Source organism: Ciconia boyciana, chromosome 6, assembly GCF_034638445.1.
Source record: "Ciconia boyciana chromosome 6, ASM3463844v1, whole genome shotgun sequence".
NCBI lineage: Eukaryota > Metazoa > Chordata > Aves > Ciconiiformes > Ciconiidae > Ciconia > Ciconia boyciana.
The window spans coordinates 48,762,448-48,779,209 of NC_132939.1; the positions used below are offsets into that span (position 1 = coordinate 48,762,448).

Here is a 16,762-nt window from a genome sequence, read left to right on the forward strand (position 1 = left end):
TCTTGGAAAGGTCATGGTGATCAAGGGAGGTTGATGATGTCTGAAAAAGGCAAACATCATGCACATCTTCCATTAAGGCAAAAAGGAAGATCTGGGGAAACGCAGGCTGGTGCCTGCTATGTATTTATTTTTTGTATGCAAGTCATTCTGTACCTTTGAACATCCTTTTGCAAGTGCTGTATAAATGACCAGTGGCAAAACAATTTTCTTTATTTTGTTCTATATTTCTGTCTTAATAATTCCTAACATTCAGTTTGCCTTTTTGATGGCTGCTGAGCAGCTGGCAGCAATTATAGGCACTTAGTGGTCCTCTCATTAGAAACAATAGTAGCCAGCAATTACAGCCTGTCCCTACTCTCTTTCCCTGTAGAAAGTGAACTTCTCCTGACTGCTGTTTTCTGAAATGTCACGGTCCCATTTGAACTTTCTTTGCAGCCGTTTGTAGGCTCTTAGCTTGATATTTCAGAAATCGTATCTTCTCCATCGTATTTGGAGCACATGCTCCTCTGGTGCAGATGGAGCAAGGCAGGGGGCCGTTTGGAAGGGTGGCCAACAGAGGGACTGCATACTGCCAGGTAGGTCTGCCCAGAATTAGTTAACCAGAATAAATCCTTGTGCCCTTGAAAGAACATTTAGGTGTGAGCTGAGACTGATAAGACCTTTAGAATCGATCATGCTGAAAGTATGCCAGTGTTTTTAGGAAAGTATTATTTTCATTAGTAGTTGTCAGAAAAAAAATCTAGGCATGAAATATTCTTTCACCCATGGGACTCTTGCTTAGATACCAGGGCTAAGAGGCAAAACCAGAAGAGAAATCTGTACTATTTCTACAGAAAAATAGAAGATTGCAATGCTAAACACATTAAGCAGAGAAATCTAGGGATCCAGTGAAAGATATAGAAGAAAGAAAAAATAGGAGTAAGAGGCATAAGACATCAGAGCAGACAATATCTTTATGGTCTATCTTACTACCTGTGGCTGAAAGATAGCCTTAAAAGAGTTTTCATATTGTGCCATCAAGGTAGTTTAACTCTTTCATGAATTATACATAATTATACAGTTAACGTGGTAGGTTAAAGTGTTAGGTTTCATTTCAATTACCTTTACTGGCTCTTCAATCTCTATATTTAACTATCTCCTTATCTGTGAGAGAAAATAGCTCAAACTTTCTCTGTTCTGTAACTCAGCCTTTCTTCTTAAAGATTGCCATTTAAAACATTGGTTTTCCTTTAATGGGGATATACCAGAGGTAATTGCTGTATACTTTGGTACCTTTGTTTTTATTTCAAAACAAGTTGAAAAGATTTCTGTAAAGTTACTCTACGATGCTTTCTTTAGATCCAGACAGATCACACTCACTTTCTTGAGATCAAGAGAGAACTAGTCCTATTTTAGCATGTGTCAGCAGCTCATTATCTATGTTGAGGTTTAAATAGTAATGAATTTACTGTAGGTGCTATCATTGCTCCTACTTGAGTCAGTAGCATTGGATTTTGCAAAATCCTGGATATCATTTTTTCCCATTGACTTGGGCAAGGTATTAGGGCACTATCTCTATTGCAGAATCTTGAATAGAATAGAAGCTGTTGACATCATAAAATGGGCTTTTTGCAGATGGGACCATTTTTAATTCTTGAGTAAAAAAAGATACTTTTTCTACTGTCTAAAATTTTGGCTACTGTTTAAAAGACACCTAAGTGTGGCTAACAAGCTGCTATACTATTAGCAGCTTCACAACTAAATTTGTTAGTTTTTTCAAGGCTCTGTAATGTGTTTCCTGTGAACATGAGGATGTGTGAGGGCTAAGTCCAGCAGAATACAAAAGCACATTTGAAGTTTTTGAGGAACTGAAATTGTACTGCATACTACCCATCCCTGTTTTGGCAGATCAGCATTTGACAGTAGTCTATCTGTACTACATATGAAATTATTCCATCACAGTTAGTGATGAAGGCAGATCATTTAGATTTTTTTAAACCACTTCCTGAAATGGTCCAGTTTTCCACATATAATCACCTTTTTCAGACTGTTTTGAGGTTCTGTAAGCCCATGTTATGGAAGATATCAAACATCTATTGATTTTGCAAATATATAAAAAGCCTCTATGACTCAGATTGGTAAGAAGTTGCCTTCTTAACTGATACCAACAGAAAACATACTATTATTAGCTTTTTGCAAAATACTCTGTAAACAATTGCTTAGTAGGTACAGTATTTTGTAATATTTAAGTTTTTTCTTTCCTTTTACAGTTATATCAGTAAGCTCTCTTCCTCAATTCAGGAGAAGGCTGTTGTGTGCTTCTGAAGCGTAATGGGCTGGAAATTTAATGTTAAAAGAAAACAATGTAATGCAAACTGACTGTAGTAGCAATTCAAGATTCAGTGGACTGTAACACTTACAGAATCAGTCTGTTAAACAACTGTCGAAATCCTCTCCTAAAATAGAGTTTTTTAAACTCGGGTGTAAAACACTTTTTTGCTATTAATTTGATCAAAACTAGTCATCTCCATGGATAAGGAAAAGATAAAAATGAGTTTCTACTACCATATCACCATTGTCTTCTGTGACAATGTGCAATATTCTCATTTAAGTGAACCTCTTCTTAGCATCTGTAAAAGAACTATTTGCAGTCCTGCTGCATTTCTGTTGAGCAAGCTGTGTGTGTAGTTAAAGCATACTGAAATAATGCTTGCTTCTACTGGGAATGGGAATGGCTTTTTGGTTTGTGCTTGTACAGTTCCCAGCACTGGCTGGGTTTCCGTGCCATGACACAGGAATTTTAAATGTTACAAACGTACAAGAAATGCTACTGATACCATGACTGATAAGGAATGAAATAAAAATTGTATTCAATGTTCAAAAAATATTATTTTCATCTTCATTAGTCTCTCTGGTCCCCTACTGTCACTCACTCCCGTTCTTCAGCTGGTCACTTCATTGGGTTGTTGTGTGTATGTACAGTAAAGCAGTGCATAGTTTGTAAATAACTTCAAGAACTTTTAGAAGTTTTTTCTATGACTCACCATTGTCGTTATGAACAAATCATTTCACTTTAACATTTCACTTTAAATGAGAGAAAAATACATGCTAATTTTCTGGACCTAGCGTATGTCAACATGCAGGATTTTTGTATGTCAACAGCAAGATTACAGAATTAATACCATGCCTTTTCAAGCAAAATATGTAGGTAAATATAATAACATGCATCAGATTTGAAAGGAAATTTTAAAAGTACAGATTTTTGTAAAATGCAATATTTTGGAAGCATTTTATGTTGCAGCATGTGCATAAATTATTTAAATGATTACCTGAAAGACAATTGATAAGATATTTTAATGGATTCGGTAAGTATAATGGTGTTTGGTAGAAAAGTAATTAATTATTTTACAAAAGCTCATATCTGGTTTTGGCTTCAGAAATAGTTAAATACTTTTACAAATGAAAACAACTCAGTGTTGTTCAGAAAATGAACTATTTGCAACTAAAACTTTTTTTTTTAAAAAGTGTAGCCATTTCTTATGATAACCTACAGAATATCCAGATATTGCCAAAGGTCGAGGAAAAATCTTCCACTTGTGAGAAATGTGGCCAATGAACAGGCTGCATGTCTGTGTTTGATATTTACATGTGATGTCTCATCATGTACTTACTTGACTTCTACTTTCTTTATTTGATGCAGAAACAGCAGTTATACACTGGCTTTCCAGGTAGCCTGTGTACCATGAAGTGTATTAACAATTTCCTTTGAGGAATGCGAGCGATATCTTAAACTGATATGAACTGAAAATTTCAAGTGTAGCGCCCAGTTTTGTTCAGAATTCATTTCATGTTTGTATGGCTTGGAAACATATTTCCCAAAAAAAAGCAGTTACTTAACTTATTTTTAGAGGGTTTTTTTTTCAGTTCAGTATTTCACTTAGTAATTTCTTGTCTTTTCAACTTTATTGTCTATTCTACTTTGCCTTGAATAAGGAGAAAATATTTAAAACAGTTGACCAATAGTCTTAGTGTTTATACATAAACGCAAACGTCAATGGAGAAAATAATAATTTGTATCCTTCAAATGTTAAACACAAAAACCTTACAAAGACCTTACCACTATGCAGGGCAGTTGTGTATGATTTTTATAAAAAACAATTTTAATTTGGCGTAAGTTGAAGTGTGACTTGACACCGTTTTAAATCCCAATATTTTCCTTTAGATTCTTTAAATTGTATTGGCCTTTGCTGCTTTTTCTGAGAGAATATTTTGTATTTGAAAAACAAATTTGCAAAACAGAGGGCAAGTGATTTAATGATACATCCAGTTCAGGATGTTACTGAGTCACGTACTTAAAATGCAACTTTAAAATTAGCAGTTATCTCTTAGGAGATACAACTGTGTCATTGCAAGGGTATTATTTTAATTAAATCTTCCATATAATTTTACAAATGCATATTGAAGTGTTACCTTCACTGTGATCATCTTACTATGACACCCTAGAAGTACTTCTATTGTTTGCATTTTTTATGGTCACCTTCCTTGAGCATTGAAATGTATACTAAGCAAAACGTTAAGCCACTATCTAGTTTCCTATTTGGTTTTTCTTCAGATTTTAGTGGTACCGATTATGTTTTTACCTGCTCAGCCAGCATCTTTCAGCAGTTCTCTGTATTAGTGCAGTTCTTCACAGGATTCTTCCTTACCACGTGTTTTTGCAGTTCTCAGTATCTCAATTGTTTAGGATTAAATACCTCTGCCTTGCAGGTATTTAAATGGCATGCTTTCTTCAGCACTGACAATTCTGAAATCTATTAAACGACATTAGCAACCTACTCTTTTGCTGGTAAATGGAAGGTAACATTCAGTAGAGGCAGTGTCTCTTGTAAAGTCTTCATTTTTTACTCAAATCCAGCAAGAAGCAGTGGGTGATCACAAATTGAGCAAGAATGAGCTCCGACATTACGGATTGGTGTTTTCTGTTTGCTATGTATTAGCAAGTAACCAACCTGAAATCTTGCCTGTCAGTCTGACAGTGTCCATATGTACCTCAGTACGTAGGAAGAGGATATGTTAGTGCCAAGAACTTACTTTCAATACAGAATTGTCCCAAATGCTGACCTGCACACTTTCATTCTGAAAGGCTCTAGTATTTCTCTAATTTCTTAGGGCTGGGCCAGTTTTGATGTATACTTTCTGTTATTCTTTTGGACTGCTAGTTAATTGTGGGAAAGTAGCTATGTAGTCTTCTAGCAAATTCAGAAGTGATTTCCTACTTTTAGAGTTACATTGCTGTGCGAGTCTTTCCCTCGCTCCTACCACGTTGGTAATACTAGCTATTAGACACTAGGTGGTAATCGTCTTCTGGTAAGCTCAGCATGCATTTCACTATGTGAAATGCCTTTTTAAAGCTATTTTTGCACCACTGAAAGACTACGATGCATTTATTTCAGAATAATAAAAACAACCTGTAATATTTTTGTCTGTTTAGTTTGTGTTGGGTTTAGTTGAATATAAAAAATTAGAAGTTAATGTGTCAATAATTGTTTACCTAGCCATTATCTTAGCTGTCATAGTTATTTCTTTTATATAAAAGCTAGAAGGTCATTGCTTGTTATAATTTTCTCAGAAAGATGAAACTAGTATGTAAAATTTCTTACTTTGTTTCACATATGGTCAATTTTTTTTTCCTGTCTTTGTGGAGAATAGTTCATTAAAATACCTGTAGCTATTGTTGCCATGATTCAAATTATAAATCATGTAACTTTAATCTGAAATTCTTTGAATGGGCCGTATTTATTTATTATGTTTTGTAGACGGACATTTAAACATGTTCTAAAATGAAAAGGCTAAGTATGTAAAATATATATTTACTTCCCTAATATATCTTACTGAAGTAATATCACAGATACTGCTGAGGATGTTGTTAAAATCATGTATATATGGTTAGACATATTTTATATATTTCTTAATATAGAAAATGTGAAACCATTTATATTTGAGGAGAATGTTGCTTTCACTTGGATTTTTCACTGACTATTTGCCTTCAGCTCCTGCTAAAAGATTATGTCCTCTCAGCACTGGCATGGCCAACTAGATGCTTTTCGCTTCCTTATTTAGGGCTTCAAAGTAGCTGCAGGGACTGCTGCAGGCAGGCTGCAGCTGAGCGAGAAAGGTTTCCTTCTCTGCCGCTTACTGGAGCATGAGGTCAGGTCCCTCATTACAGACGATTTCTGCGAGTCTGGGTGCAGCAGTGGTCCGTGAGAAGGGATGGTGCAGCCATCAAGGTCCAGGGAGTAGATTCAAAGTCTAAGAGATAGTAAAGGGGAAGAAAGAACCATCAAGCCCTGAACTCATCCAAGAGACGAAACTTGTTTTCCGAATTTGTATGTAAGGTGGAGGTCTTTGGTAGGCTGTTGTGCACTGAAATGATAACGTGTAAAGAAAAAGTGTGAGACTCTGGAGTAAAATCTAGTGTATATAGTAAATGGTACTTTAAACTAAGTGCTAAGTACTTTGTACAGCTTTCTTCCCAGAGCAGATTTGGGAAATCTAATGCAGCATGAATGTTCAATTAATCGAAGAGACGTTGGAATAAATAGTTTAAGTCAAGAGTTTAATATTCGTAGTTAGGCAAATGTTTCCATTTGCATTACAATATGGATTTTCTCATGGAGGGGGGTTCATTGCTTGATTAAATGAAGGAGGTTGAAAACCAGGGGTTGTTTTTTGTTTAAGGGATTCAGATATGCAAAGTTTAAAACTATTAAAAAAATAATTCTGTGTTGTTATATTATGCAGAGCAATCACACAAGTTACCTGTAAGGGTAGGTGGAAAGGGAGTGTTTGCTCCCCTAAGATTATCTGATCAAGGACCTTGTCAAATGGGATGCTAAGGAAAAGGGAGGCAATAAACAAAACATACAGAGACACAGACCTCGCAGAGAAACAATAATGACAAAATAACGACAAGAAACCAGCCTGGTCAGTCACACTAATTGATGGGCTATCAAGAAACTGCAGGCATCACTTCAAAGAGGGGCCACCCTGGGCTTCGCAATTGATAAGGATGCAGAGCCGGGGGTCCTGGATATTGGGACGGGGGATTGGTGGAACTATGCAAACTGATGAGGCAATGTGCAGGGGAAGGGAATCACGGGGAGCAAAGGAAGAATAAACAGAAAGGGGTATAACAGGGGTCGGTTACACATGAAATGGGGCTGGTGAGTACGTTTGACTGAGCTCTGTGCCTGATCACTGCAGTCTGGCCTATCTTCTCACTAAATCCTCACAACATTATCTATTATGTGTGGTTACAGTTGAAGTTATATTAGATTTTGCTGAAACATAACATCTACATATAATATGAAGGTCATATTTATATATGGTATGAACCATAATGAAAAGGAAGTATAGATGAAATCAGAGGAGGGGAAGGAAAACAGCAAATAAAAGGCTCACTTTACTGGAGTTGGTGTCAAAACTGTGCAAAACTGCTGCTGTTAAGATGGTGGAAAGCCAAAAAGGGAAAAAAAAGGAAAACTGTCACAAGTAATTGTTACAGTGTGTCTGTTTCGAAATGTTTAACACCTACCACCTGTACATTTCACAGGATTAATTAAGAATGTGCTGGGATAAGGGTTCTTGAACACAGAACCTTGCAAGGCTTGTAGAGCTCCCTGTGCCCAGTCACTTGCGTATGTAAGTACAGAGGAGTGGCTGTGCCTGATCATGCCGAAGCTCCATCTCTCCCAGTATCCCGCCTGCAGCTGTGACCAGTAAGGTATGACCCATGAAGAGTATATGAATAAGACAAACATGCAGTGACACTGTCCTGGAATATTCTCCCAGTAATATTTTGTGTTTCATGCACTTTCTGAACCTGAGATTTTGTATTTTATATGCCCTGATGTGTTTTTATTCATGAATCTCTCCAGTCACTTTAGAATCCAGTATTTTTACCATTTCCTCTAGTACTGTCCCATCTCAGAAAAAGCTGAAAGGAATATGTTTCATTTTTCCATCACTCAAGTCCCTGGCCAGTTTACCAATATAAGTCACTGTTGATTTAATTTCATATTAATATGCTAGGCTGTACATGAGGGAGAGCTAAGAAGTGAACACCCAAACTGTCCAGCCACTTCTGCCAACATCTAGCAAAGGAACAAGGTTTGACTATCTCAGTTAAATCTGTCATGCAATTGCTCCCATCTCTTACTCTGCAGCTAAGTGTTTAGCTTCTTCATTTACCACTCTGTTCTGTATTTTTTTTTTCTGCTCTGTGAACTCAGGTGATAGACATGGCTGTTCAGCCTGATCTGGGCTTGGTATAGGGTACCAGAGAATGAGGGGGAGAAGTAGTCATGGTCAGTGTTGTTCAAAGAAGGAATGCTCCCTCCCACCAGTCTCTCACAGGGGACAGATGGGAAGGACACCCTTCTGCTGCTGCCCTGTCTTGATGAACAGTCTCATGCTTGGGAAACAAACAAACCCCCAAGCGTTTGGGGTGAAGTCTTGAGAGTTGTGTAACTAAATGCAGTTGTAAAAATCTTTTAAGAAGACCAGTGCTTTTTATAAATGTGTTTAGTTTAGGTCTTAGATAATATATTACATACGCCTTCAAGCTGTTGTAAGAACTTCAGCACTGAGTCAGGATTAATCAGCAATGGGAAATAAAGCTTTCAAGTGATTTACCAAGTAAGCCAGAGAGCAACAGAAATGTTTTCTCTTTAGATTGTCATGTATTCTATCACATCTACATCTGTAAGTTCTCACTGTAATAGCATTTTGGCTACATAGTGCACGCTGTTAGTGCTAGTTATCAGATGAATAGGTGTGACTGAAGTGGAGGTATACCTCTCCTACATCTTCCTCTGGATTTTTTTTGCTCTAACACAAGACAGTAATAGAAATGAAATAGTCAAACGTAAGTAGGCAGAGGCTGTGGCAGTTACATTTACACACAGATTGCCTGTACCTCTCAAATGGAAAATCCCTTGATGTTTCTCTGGTCCTGGTTGCTAGGTACTTCTGATATTCACCATTTTCAAATGTTTGAAAATGGTCACCTGTAAGAAATGAAATACCTCTCAAAGTTTTCAGTTTAACCTCCTTATATGCTGAACACTAACTTTTGTAAGTCATAGGCCAGATTCTATTCTTGTGCATATGTGCAGTTGAAAGAGAACCAGGATTATAAACAGTTTCATTTGAATTTTGCTGTAACTCCTTGGTACTAGTCTTTCTCTAACTTTATTTAGCATTCAACGAAAAAAATCAGCTATGCTGCAATTCTGACTTAAATGCACAAATAGAAGCGAGGAACTCCTGGCTTCTGAGATGAATTATGGCTTTGCTTAACATTAAAATAGAGGGCTGTTAAATGGATAGTTAAGAACTATAAACTTCATTAAGAGTTAGTAGTGTTTCATACGTAAAAGCAAAGCTTTTCTCCTGTTTTTCTAATCTTGATTTATTAGTGGAATATTTTTGTGAAATTGTTTTTTATTTCTATTGTTATTACTTTTACCTTGTGTCGTGGTTAACCCCAGCCGGCAACTAAGCCCCACCCAGCCGCTCGCTCTCTCCCCCCCGGTGGGATGGGGGAGAGAATCAGAAGAGTAAAAGTGAGAAAACTCGTGGGTTGAGATGAAGACAGTTTAATAGGGAAAGCAAAAGCCACACACACAAGCAAAGCAAAACAAGGAATTCAGTCACTGCTTCCCGTTGGTGTTCAGCCATCTCCAGGAAAGCAGGGCTCCATCACGTGTAACAGGGAAGACAAACGCCATCACACTGAACATCTCCCCTCTTCCTTCTTCTTCCCCCAGCTTTATATGCTGAGCATGACGCCATATGGTATGGAATAGCCCTTTGGTCAGTTGGGGTCAGCTGTCCCAGCCGTGTCCCCTCCCAACTTCTTGTGCACCCCCAGCCTACTCGCTGGTGGGGTGGGGTGAGAAGCAGAGGAGGCCCTGACTCTGTGTAAGCACTGCTCAGCAATAACTAAAACATCTCTGTATTATCAACACTGTTTCCAGCATAAATCCAAAACATAGCCCCATACTAGCTACTGAGAAGAAAATTAACTCTATCCCAGCCAAAACCAGCACACCTTGTTTTAAGCCAGCTGTAAATTGCATATTTTAATGGTTACTATTTATAGGGGTTTTTTTAAGTGAAAAAATGACTGTGATACAACAGAATATACTGAAGGCAATTAACACCACTAATTACATTGAGATTAATGCCACTTGCTTAGTTTACAGGGCTGATTCTAGTTTCATTGTCTTATGCCTGGCTTAAGCTGCGTACTCTTATGGCTCTTAAGTGATCGGACTAATTAATACTGAAACCAACAAAATGTTCGTTCATAGTTAGGTAGCTCCTAACTGATAGGAGTGTAAGCACCAGCCACCCCAAGAACAGAGTTCCCTTGTGCATTATCAAGTAGGACACTAGATTAACTGTCATAGAACAGCAAAGCACAGATAATGAATCAGTGCTTAGCAGTACTAGAAATACAGTACTTAAGGGAGAGATGACATTATTATCTACTAGATGTTTGGGTAATGCTCTGTGCATTGATACTGTACGGTCATTAAAATGAAGCAAATATGTTTAAGTTTGAATACTTCACAACCTCCACTTACATATACCTGTATTTCTAAGTTAGTCAAAACTAGGGTTATTTCTATGCAGATATAAAATATTTTGAAGTCTATGTGGTCTTATACTTTTTAAAAAAGATTCTTTTTCTCATTAATGAAAATGACTAGGCTAATTTTGAGAAACAGAGTCTTTGCTAAAGATTGGGAAGATTAGAAGGGAGTCAAAGTGGGAGTTTTTTCAGTTGTTAGCTGAGTATCTGCAGTACTTGATTTTTGACCAAGAAACTCTGCATTCGAGGTTGACAGATGTTTGGGGCAGAGGAAAGCAAAAATGCAATGTTCTGCACAAGCAGTCTACTATGTTTCTTATCAGTTGTTCAGGTTTCATTTTCTTGATATATGCAATGTAGAGTCTCTCAGGAACATACAGGCTGAACTTTTGGTGTAAATATCAAAGAAAATTTTAGAAACTTCAAACTGACTTTCTGACCTATGAAACTAAGAAATGCAAACTAAATGTCATCCTATACAACTTAAAATGTTTTTCTGAAACATTTTCTTGCCATTTTTAAAATGACTCCTTTAGCAAAAATGTGATTTGTATGCTTTTGTATCTTTGCAAATACCATGGCATGTTTGTAATGAAAATGACCTCAGACTTTGGGTTCTTCTTTTTGAAAGATTTTATGAAATAAAGACTGAAATTTTTTTCTGGATTTATTGAGGCTTTTTATCTGAATGAGAAAATAAAGATAGAAATAAACAGTAGTACTCAGGTTAGCACAGGAGCAATTTTTTCATTATAAGGTATTGAAATTCTCATGTGTGTCGTCTTTGCCTTAATATAGAAAGGAAATTAAGTGAGCCTATTAAATATGTAAGTGCTTATAGTTACAGTTTTTCTCACTTGGAAAACTAATGCATATTTTCCTGGTAAAGTTTTTTCCTTTATTCTGAAAAAGCTTACTTTCTTCGTGAATATACTGTGGCTAGCTGGATATTGGACTCACTTGCTAAATTTCAAATTGAAACATGCAGGTTTAAAGAAAATTTCTAATGCATGCAAGACAGGAAGAATCACAGTCCATTAATATAATGAATTCTCAATTATTCATCATATGTTCACACTGTATGTAATGGTTGGCAGGCTGGAAGTCCTGACCTGTCTTGCCTTTCTTGTTTGTAGCTTAGGGCTTTAAATTCCAAAACTTGCTGCTTTCCCAGCCTGAAGAGCGTATTAACACAGTTGGTAAGCTTGTGATCTGTATATAGACTGGGCTAACCTAACGCTAGTCTATTTAAATTACTTTCATTTTTGATCCATCATAGACTGTTCTGGTCGAGAATTTTCTCAGCCTGTCTTCTTCCCACTCCAAAGAATTACTGTCTATCCCACAGCCTTCTACACACCACCGGTGCCTGGTGGTCCCCAACCAGTAATTATCCACAGACTCACACTTGGCAAACAGGGACTGAAGCACTGATTTTTTTTCTGCAAAGTTTTAAACTGCTTTAGGAGGTGGCTTAAAATTAGAAGTAATGTATCAGCCCACAGGTTTTTAAAACTCAGAGAAAACTGGAGCTTTGCAGGTGATTGTACACAAAGGATGGCTTAAAAGTTTGGCCCTGGCCCCAGGCCTGTTGCATTGACTCCATTTTATGGTCTGCTTAATCATTGACTCTCTTTGAATTCAGTCAGCAATCTGTTAAGACAGCAAGTAGTTGAAGAATGGCAGCTAACAAACACCAATTACTTTGTCAGTATATGCTACATGCTATTATGTAGCGTGTTGTTTATGTAGTAGGTGTATTACATGAACTTGGAGTCTTTTAGCTTTGCTGACAATCTCTGATACTGTTTCACTTCACAACTAAGTTTTAGTCATGAAATAGGCTATCTCTTCTCCTGCCTAAGATTTCTTTCTATTTATACTTTGCTGTCTCTCTTTTCTTTATGAGTGCATTTATAAACACATCCTGTACCCCATATGGTTTTTTGTCATATTTGCAGAATATTGGTATATCTTTAAACTCTAGCAATAGATAGGAAGAAATATGATACTCCCACTTCCAGCCCATATAATAAATTTACCAGCCACCCAATCAAAATATAGCCTTTAAAGCTACATTTCTTTATCGTGTCTATTGAGATATTAGGAGCCTTGTCTAGAAATTTATAAATGCGAAGTCATTTCATAATACAGCAACTTTGATATAATTGATTCATAAATATTATCCAGAATTTCCAGGCTTTTCTGATGGGATGTGTAAATTTCATGTATGTCAATGAAAGATTAATGTGAGCTCACTTAGCCCATATGTAGCTCATGAATGATGGGCCTGACTCCATTCATTAGCTGACAAACACAGAGAGGGATGAATGTCAGACATAAGAGCAGGAGGTCAAGAAGAGACTTAGGATGGTGTTTAAATTCTTGCTTTTCTGGAACATGGAATTACACATAAGTGATAGGTTAAGTACTAGTTTCTGTAATGACTGGTGATGGGAAGTAACTATCATGTGAGTCAACATTTTGTAGGTGAACAGAGGACCAGAGGGATATAAGAGAGGTTAAAAGTGAGCTTGGATAGTTGGAAGTGGCTTAAACTATGTTTTTCTTGGCTTCTGACAGTCTCAGGGAGAAGCCTTAGGACTGCTTTCTCTTCCTAATGCAGCCCAAGATATCATTAGCCTTCTTTGCAGCAAGGGCACATTGCCAGCTCATGTTCAACTTGGAGTCCACCAGGACCCCCAGGTCCTTTTCTGCAAAGCTGCTTTCCAGCCAGTTGACCCCCAGCATCTACTGGTGCATGGGGCTGTTCCTCCCCAGGTGCAGGACTTCACACTTTCGCCTTGTTGAACTGTGTAAGGTTCCTGTTGGCCCATTTCTCCAGCCTGTCAAGGTCCCTCATTCACTCTGTTCTACTTTAAGACGTTAAGAAGTCCTGAAACCAGAACTTCCTCAGTCACCACTGCCAGCGAAGGAAGCAGTAGTATGAAGTGGAGGAGGGAGAAGGATGTGAGAGCACTGGTATGGGTGTCAGGGTGCTGTGGGTGCAGGGCAATTGGCAAGTATACCTCTGGACCAACTCACATTCCCCTGGTTGGGGGCCCGGTGGGAGCTGGGTGGATTGAGGTCAAGAGAAACATCAACCCAGTGTTGGAAAAATAGAAGTCTTTAGGTTCTCCTATTCTTGTCACAAGTATATGGAGTAAGGGAGGTATACCTGGGAAGCAGACAGAGCCTTCCCCTGGGATGATACGAGTGTACATTCTTTTAATTTATGTTTTCACTCAAGATGGAAGTTTTAAGAATTTCTACAGATATTTTTATTTCTTGTATGCAAGTTCCAGAATCTTGATAAATCTTAACATGATAATATTTTTGTCTGTGTAAATCAAATATAGTTATTATAATCAGATACTTCACATTATGAAACAGAAAACAGACTTAGGAAATAATTCTGATTTGTTTAATTCTTTTCTACTGAACTATTCTTAAACAGCATCTGTGGGAAAAGTTTATAATTTGTTCTTCAGACTATTCATTGACTATAAATTACATAAGTGTATTCCCATAAGTGGTACTGGAAAACCAAAGAATACCTCATCCAGCAATGACAGATTGTAACTGTAAGTTTAATAGACATTATAGGCTAATTTTCCAAAGCTGATTTCCTCCTTTTTTGGAGGAGTCAGTCTACTTGAGATTCATTCTGTTAAGAACTTGTCTGTTGATAAGTATCATCTCCCTTAAATATTGCCTGTTTTTCTGAAACCTCCTGCTGATGGGTAAGATACGTAATTATCTTCCCTCCTGAAGTGCATCTTTAACTGGGCTTAAGCTAAAAAATAACAATGTACATGCCATCCCCACATTAGAGGTTTAGGGAGGAAGAATGTTGTATTTATTACCAAGTATATGGAGAATTCTGTGGAGGTAGGATGCAAGTGCTCTAATTCAATTTTGGCTGGTATACCTGAATTTCTTGCTCAGAATGAGGGATGGGATATCTTTGAGGAGCCTGAAATTATTGAAAGAATGCATATACTCTTCATACTTCATTTACTTCAATGGGCAAATATGTTTGCTGGTCATGCTCTGGAGTTTTGGAAGGTCCATCATTACCACTGAATGCCGAGTTCCTAGGAGAGATGGTGCAGAAGGTTGTAATTTAGGTTGAGGGAGCACACCAAGTGAACCAAGCCACATAATGAAACAGGAATAGAAATGAGGCAAAGATGGAAACACTGGGAAAAGGGAAGATAAGAATAGAAATATTGGAGCAGAGCTGGAGTTGGGTAGGACTTTTTAATGTTAAATTGTACTTACCAAAGGATATTAACTACCAAACTTTTATTTCTATAGGAGGTTTATGGAGACTCATCTAAGAACAATTCCAAGTGACGCTTTTTCCAATCTCCCCAACATCTCTAGGATGTAAGTTCTGTTTCTGATATTATTCTTTTAGTTCTTTTAGTAAAAATCACTTTCCTTCTCCAAAATTCTGTCTTCTGAAAAAGATAAAATCTTCTGAAATGAAAATATTCTTGCACCTTTGCTACCTCACCACTTACATTTTAGAACTGCAGGTAATCATCCCATTGTTTATAACCTGAACCAGCTATAGGAAAGGATACTAGGAATTTTTGGACAAGAGCACACCTTTATTGAAGTAGATGTGATAAATAAGGCTATAAAACTTTTTTTTTTTTTGCAGTTCGCAAAATATGAGAAATGGTTTCATTCATAACAAATGAACATATTCTGTTGCTGGTCCTGGCTAAAAATTTGTTTCCAGCTCCCAGCATGATTTGTAAATCATTTCATTGGAGATCCTGTGGCATTTCTAGACTAGGGATGGACTTTCACCAAAACATTAGTATTTGTGTGATGTGAGAGGGACTTCCATTGTGTCGCTTCCTTTGTATGTAAACACATGCATGGATACAATCCATAAATACACAACCAGCAGCCTCTACCTATTTGCCTCACATCAACATTTGTCCCGTTGAAAGTGGCTACCCTTGTACTGCACTGCTCGTTGATGTCAGCAGTCTTGAGACAAAGTTGTGCCACCTTTGTTTCTTCTTCTTGGTGGCTGGCCCATAATCAGTCATCCTGTGCATGGCTATTTGATGCAGGGAACTTCTCTGCCATCTGCCAATTCAGTCCCTAGAATCAAAGAGTCATGTAATTTAGGAGGGACCTCAGGAGGCCTCTAGTCCACCACCTGCTCCAAGTTGGGCCAACTATAAGGTCCAACCAGATTGCTCAGTGCTTTATCCAGCCTGGTGCTCAGCTTTATCTGTGTCCACTACATAAACCATCTCATTCAGCAAGAGGCCCACATTTTTCTTGTTCAGCCTTTTATTACTAATGTAGCAATAGGAGCTCTTGTTGTCCTTGACATTCCTTGCAAGTCTCAACTCCAGCTGAGCTTTAGCTGAATGGCTGAGATGGACTACTATTTAGGAATTCATGAAACAAGACTTTGGGGGGACATGGAGGTCTGCCAAATTATATTTTATAGATTCATCCAGGTGTATTGAAGTAATGACTTTCTAAAATTATAAGTAATTGTTCTTGGATATCTGCAGCCTCATTTACCATCTCAGTTTAATCAGACAGATGATGTGGTGTTTTGTTTTTTTTTTCTGGGGAGGAATATCCCTCATATGACGTATAGTATCATATATAAACCTGATAAACTTTGGTCAAAACAGCTTTATTAAATGTAGAAGGTTGTCATCTCTTCTTCAGCTTTCAGTGACACATAATCCATTGCTTAGATGCTTTTCAGATTTTAAAATTCTCAAATTGTAATATTTATGAATTTGTAAAAGCAGGTGTTCATCTGAAGAATTCAGTGAACCCTTCTGTAAAGATGACTAGCCTCCAAAAACTTCCTGTGGCCAAAAGGCTGTTACAACAAATCTTCCTAACCTTCATGGCACCAGAGGTGAGGAGGGGTATTCGCACTGCCTGTCTCTAGATCACTTAGTGACCTCCTAGGCTCAGGACACCTAGCCACCTGGCCTCTCTCCATGGGCATTATCAGTCAATGACAATCTTTTGCCTATACTGTTTGGTAGTAACATGGTAACAGATAACCACTCTGTTGCACGCTTTGATCCCATTTCAGTTGAAGAGGAAAGTCAAAATTACAAA

The 16,762-nt window shown here is 37.6% G+C and overlaps 1 protein-coding gene across 3 annotated transcripts in view; it reads left to right on the forward strand.

Annotated features, from left to right (window-relative positions):
- The window catches only part of TSHR (thyroid stimulating hormone receptor), a 72,848-nt gene that overhangs the window by 14,236 nt on the left and 41,850 nt on the right, over positions 1-16,762 (forward strand). For 2 of the 3 annotated variants that reach the window (XM_072863528.1, XM_072863529.1), the window contains exon 2: positions 14,960-15,031. The exons of the other annotated variant lie outside the window; for it this stretch is intronic. In XM_072863528.1, the coding sequence (XP_072719629.1) occupies positions 14,960-15,031 (72 nt within the window). The remainder of the gene's footprint in view (positions 1-14,959; positions 15,032-16,762) is intronic. 3 annotated transcript variants of the gene reach the window in all.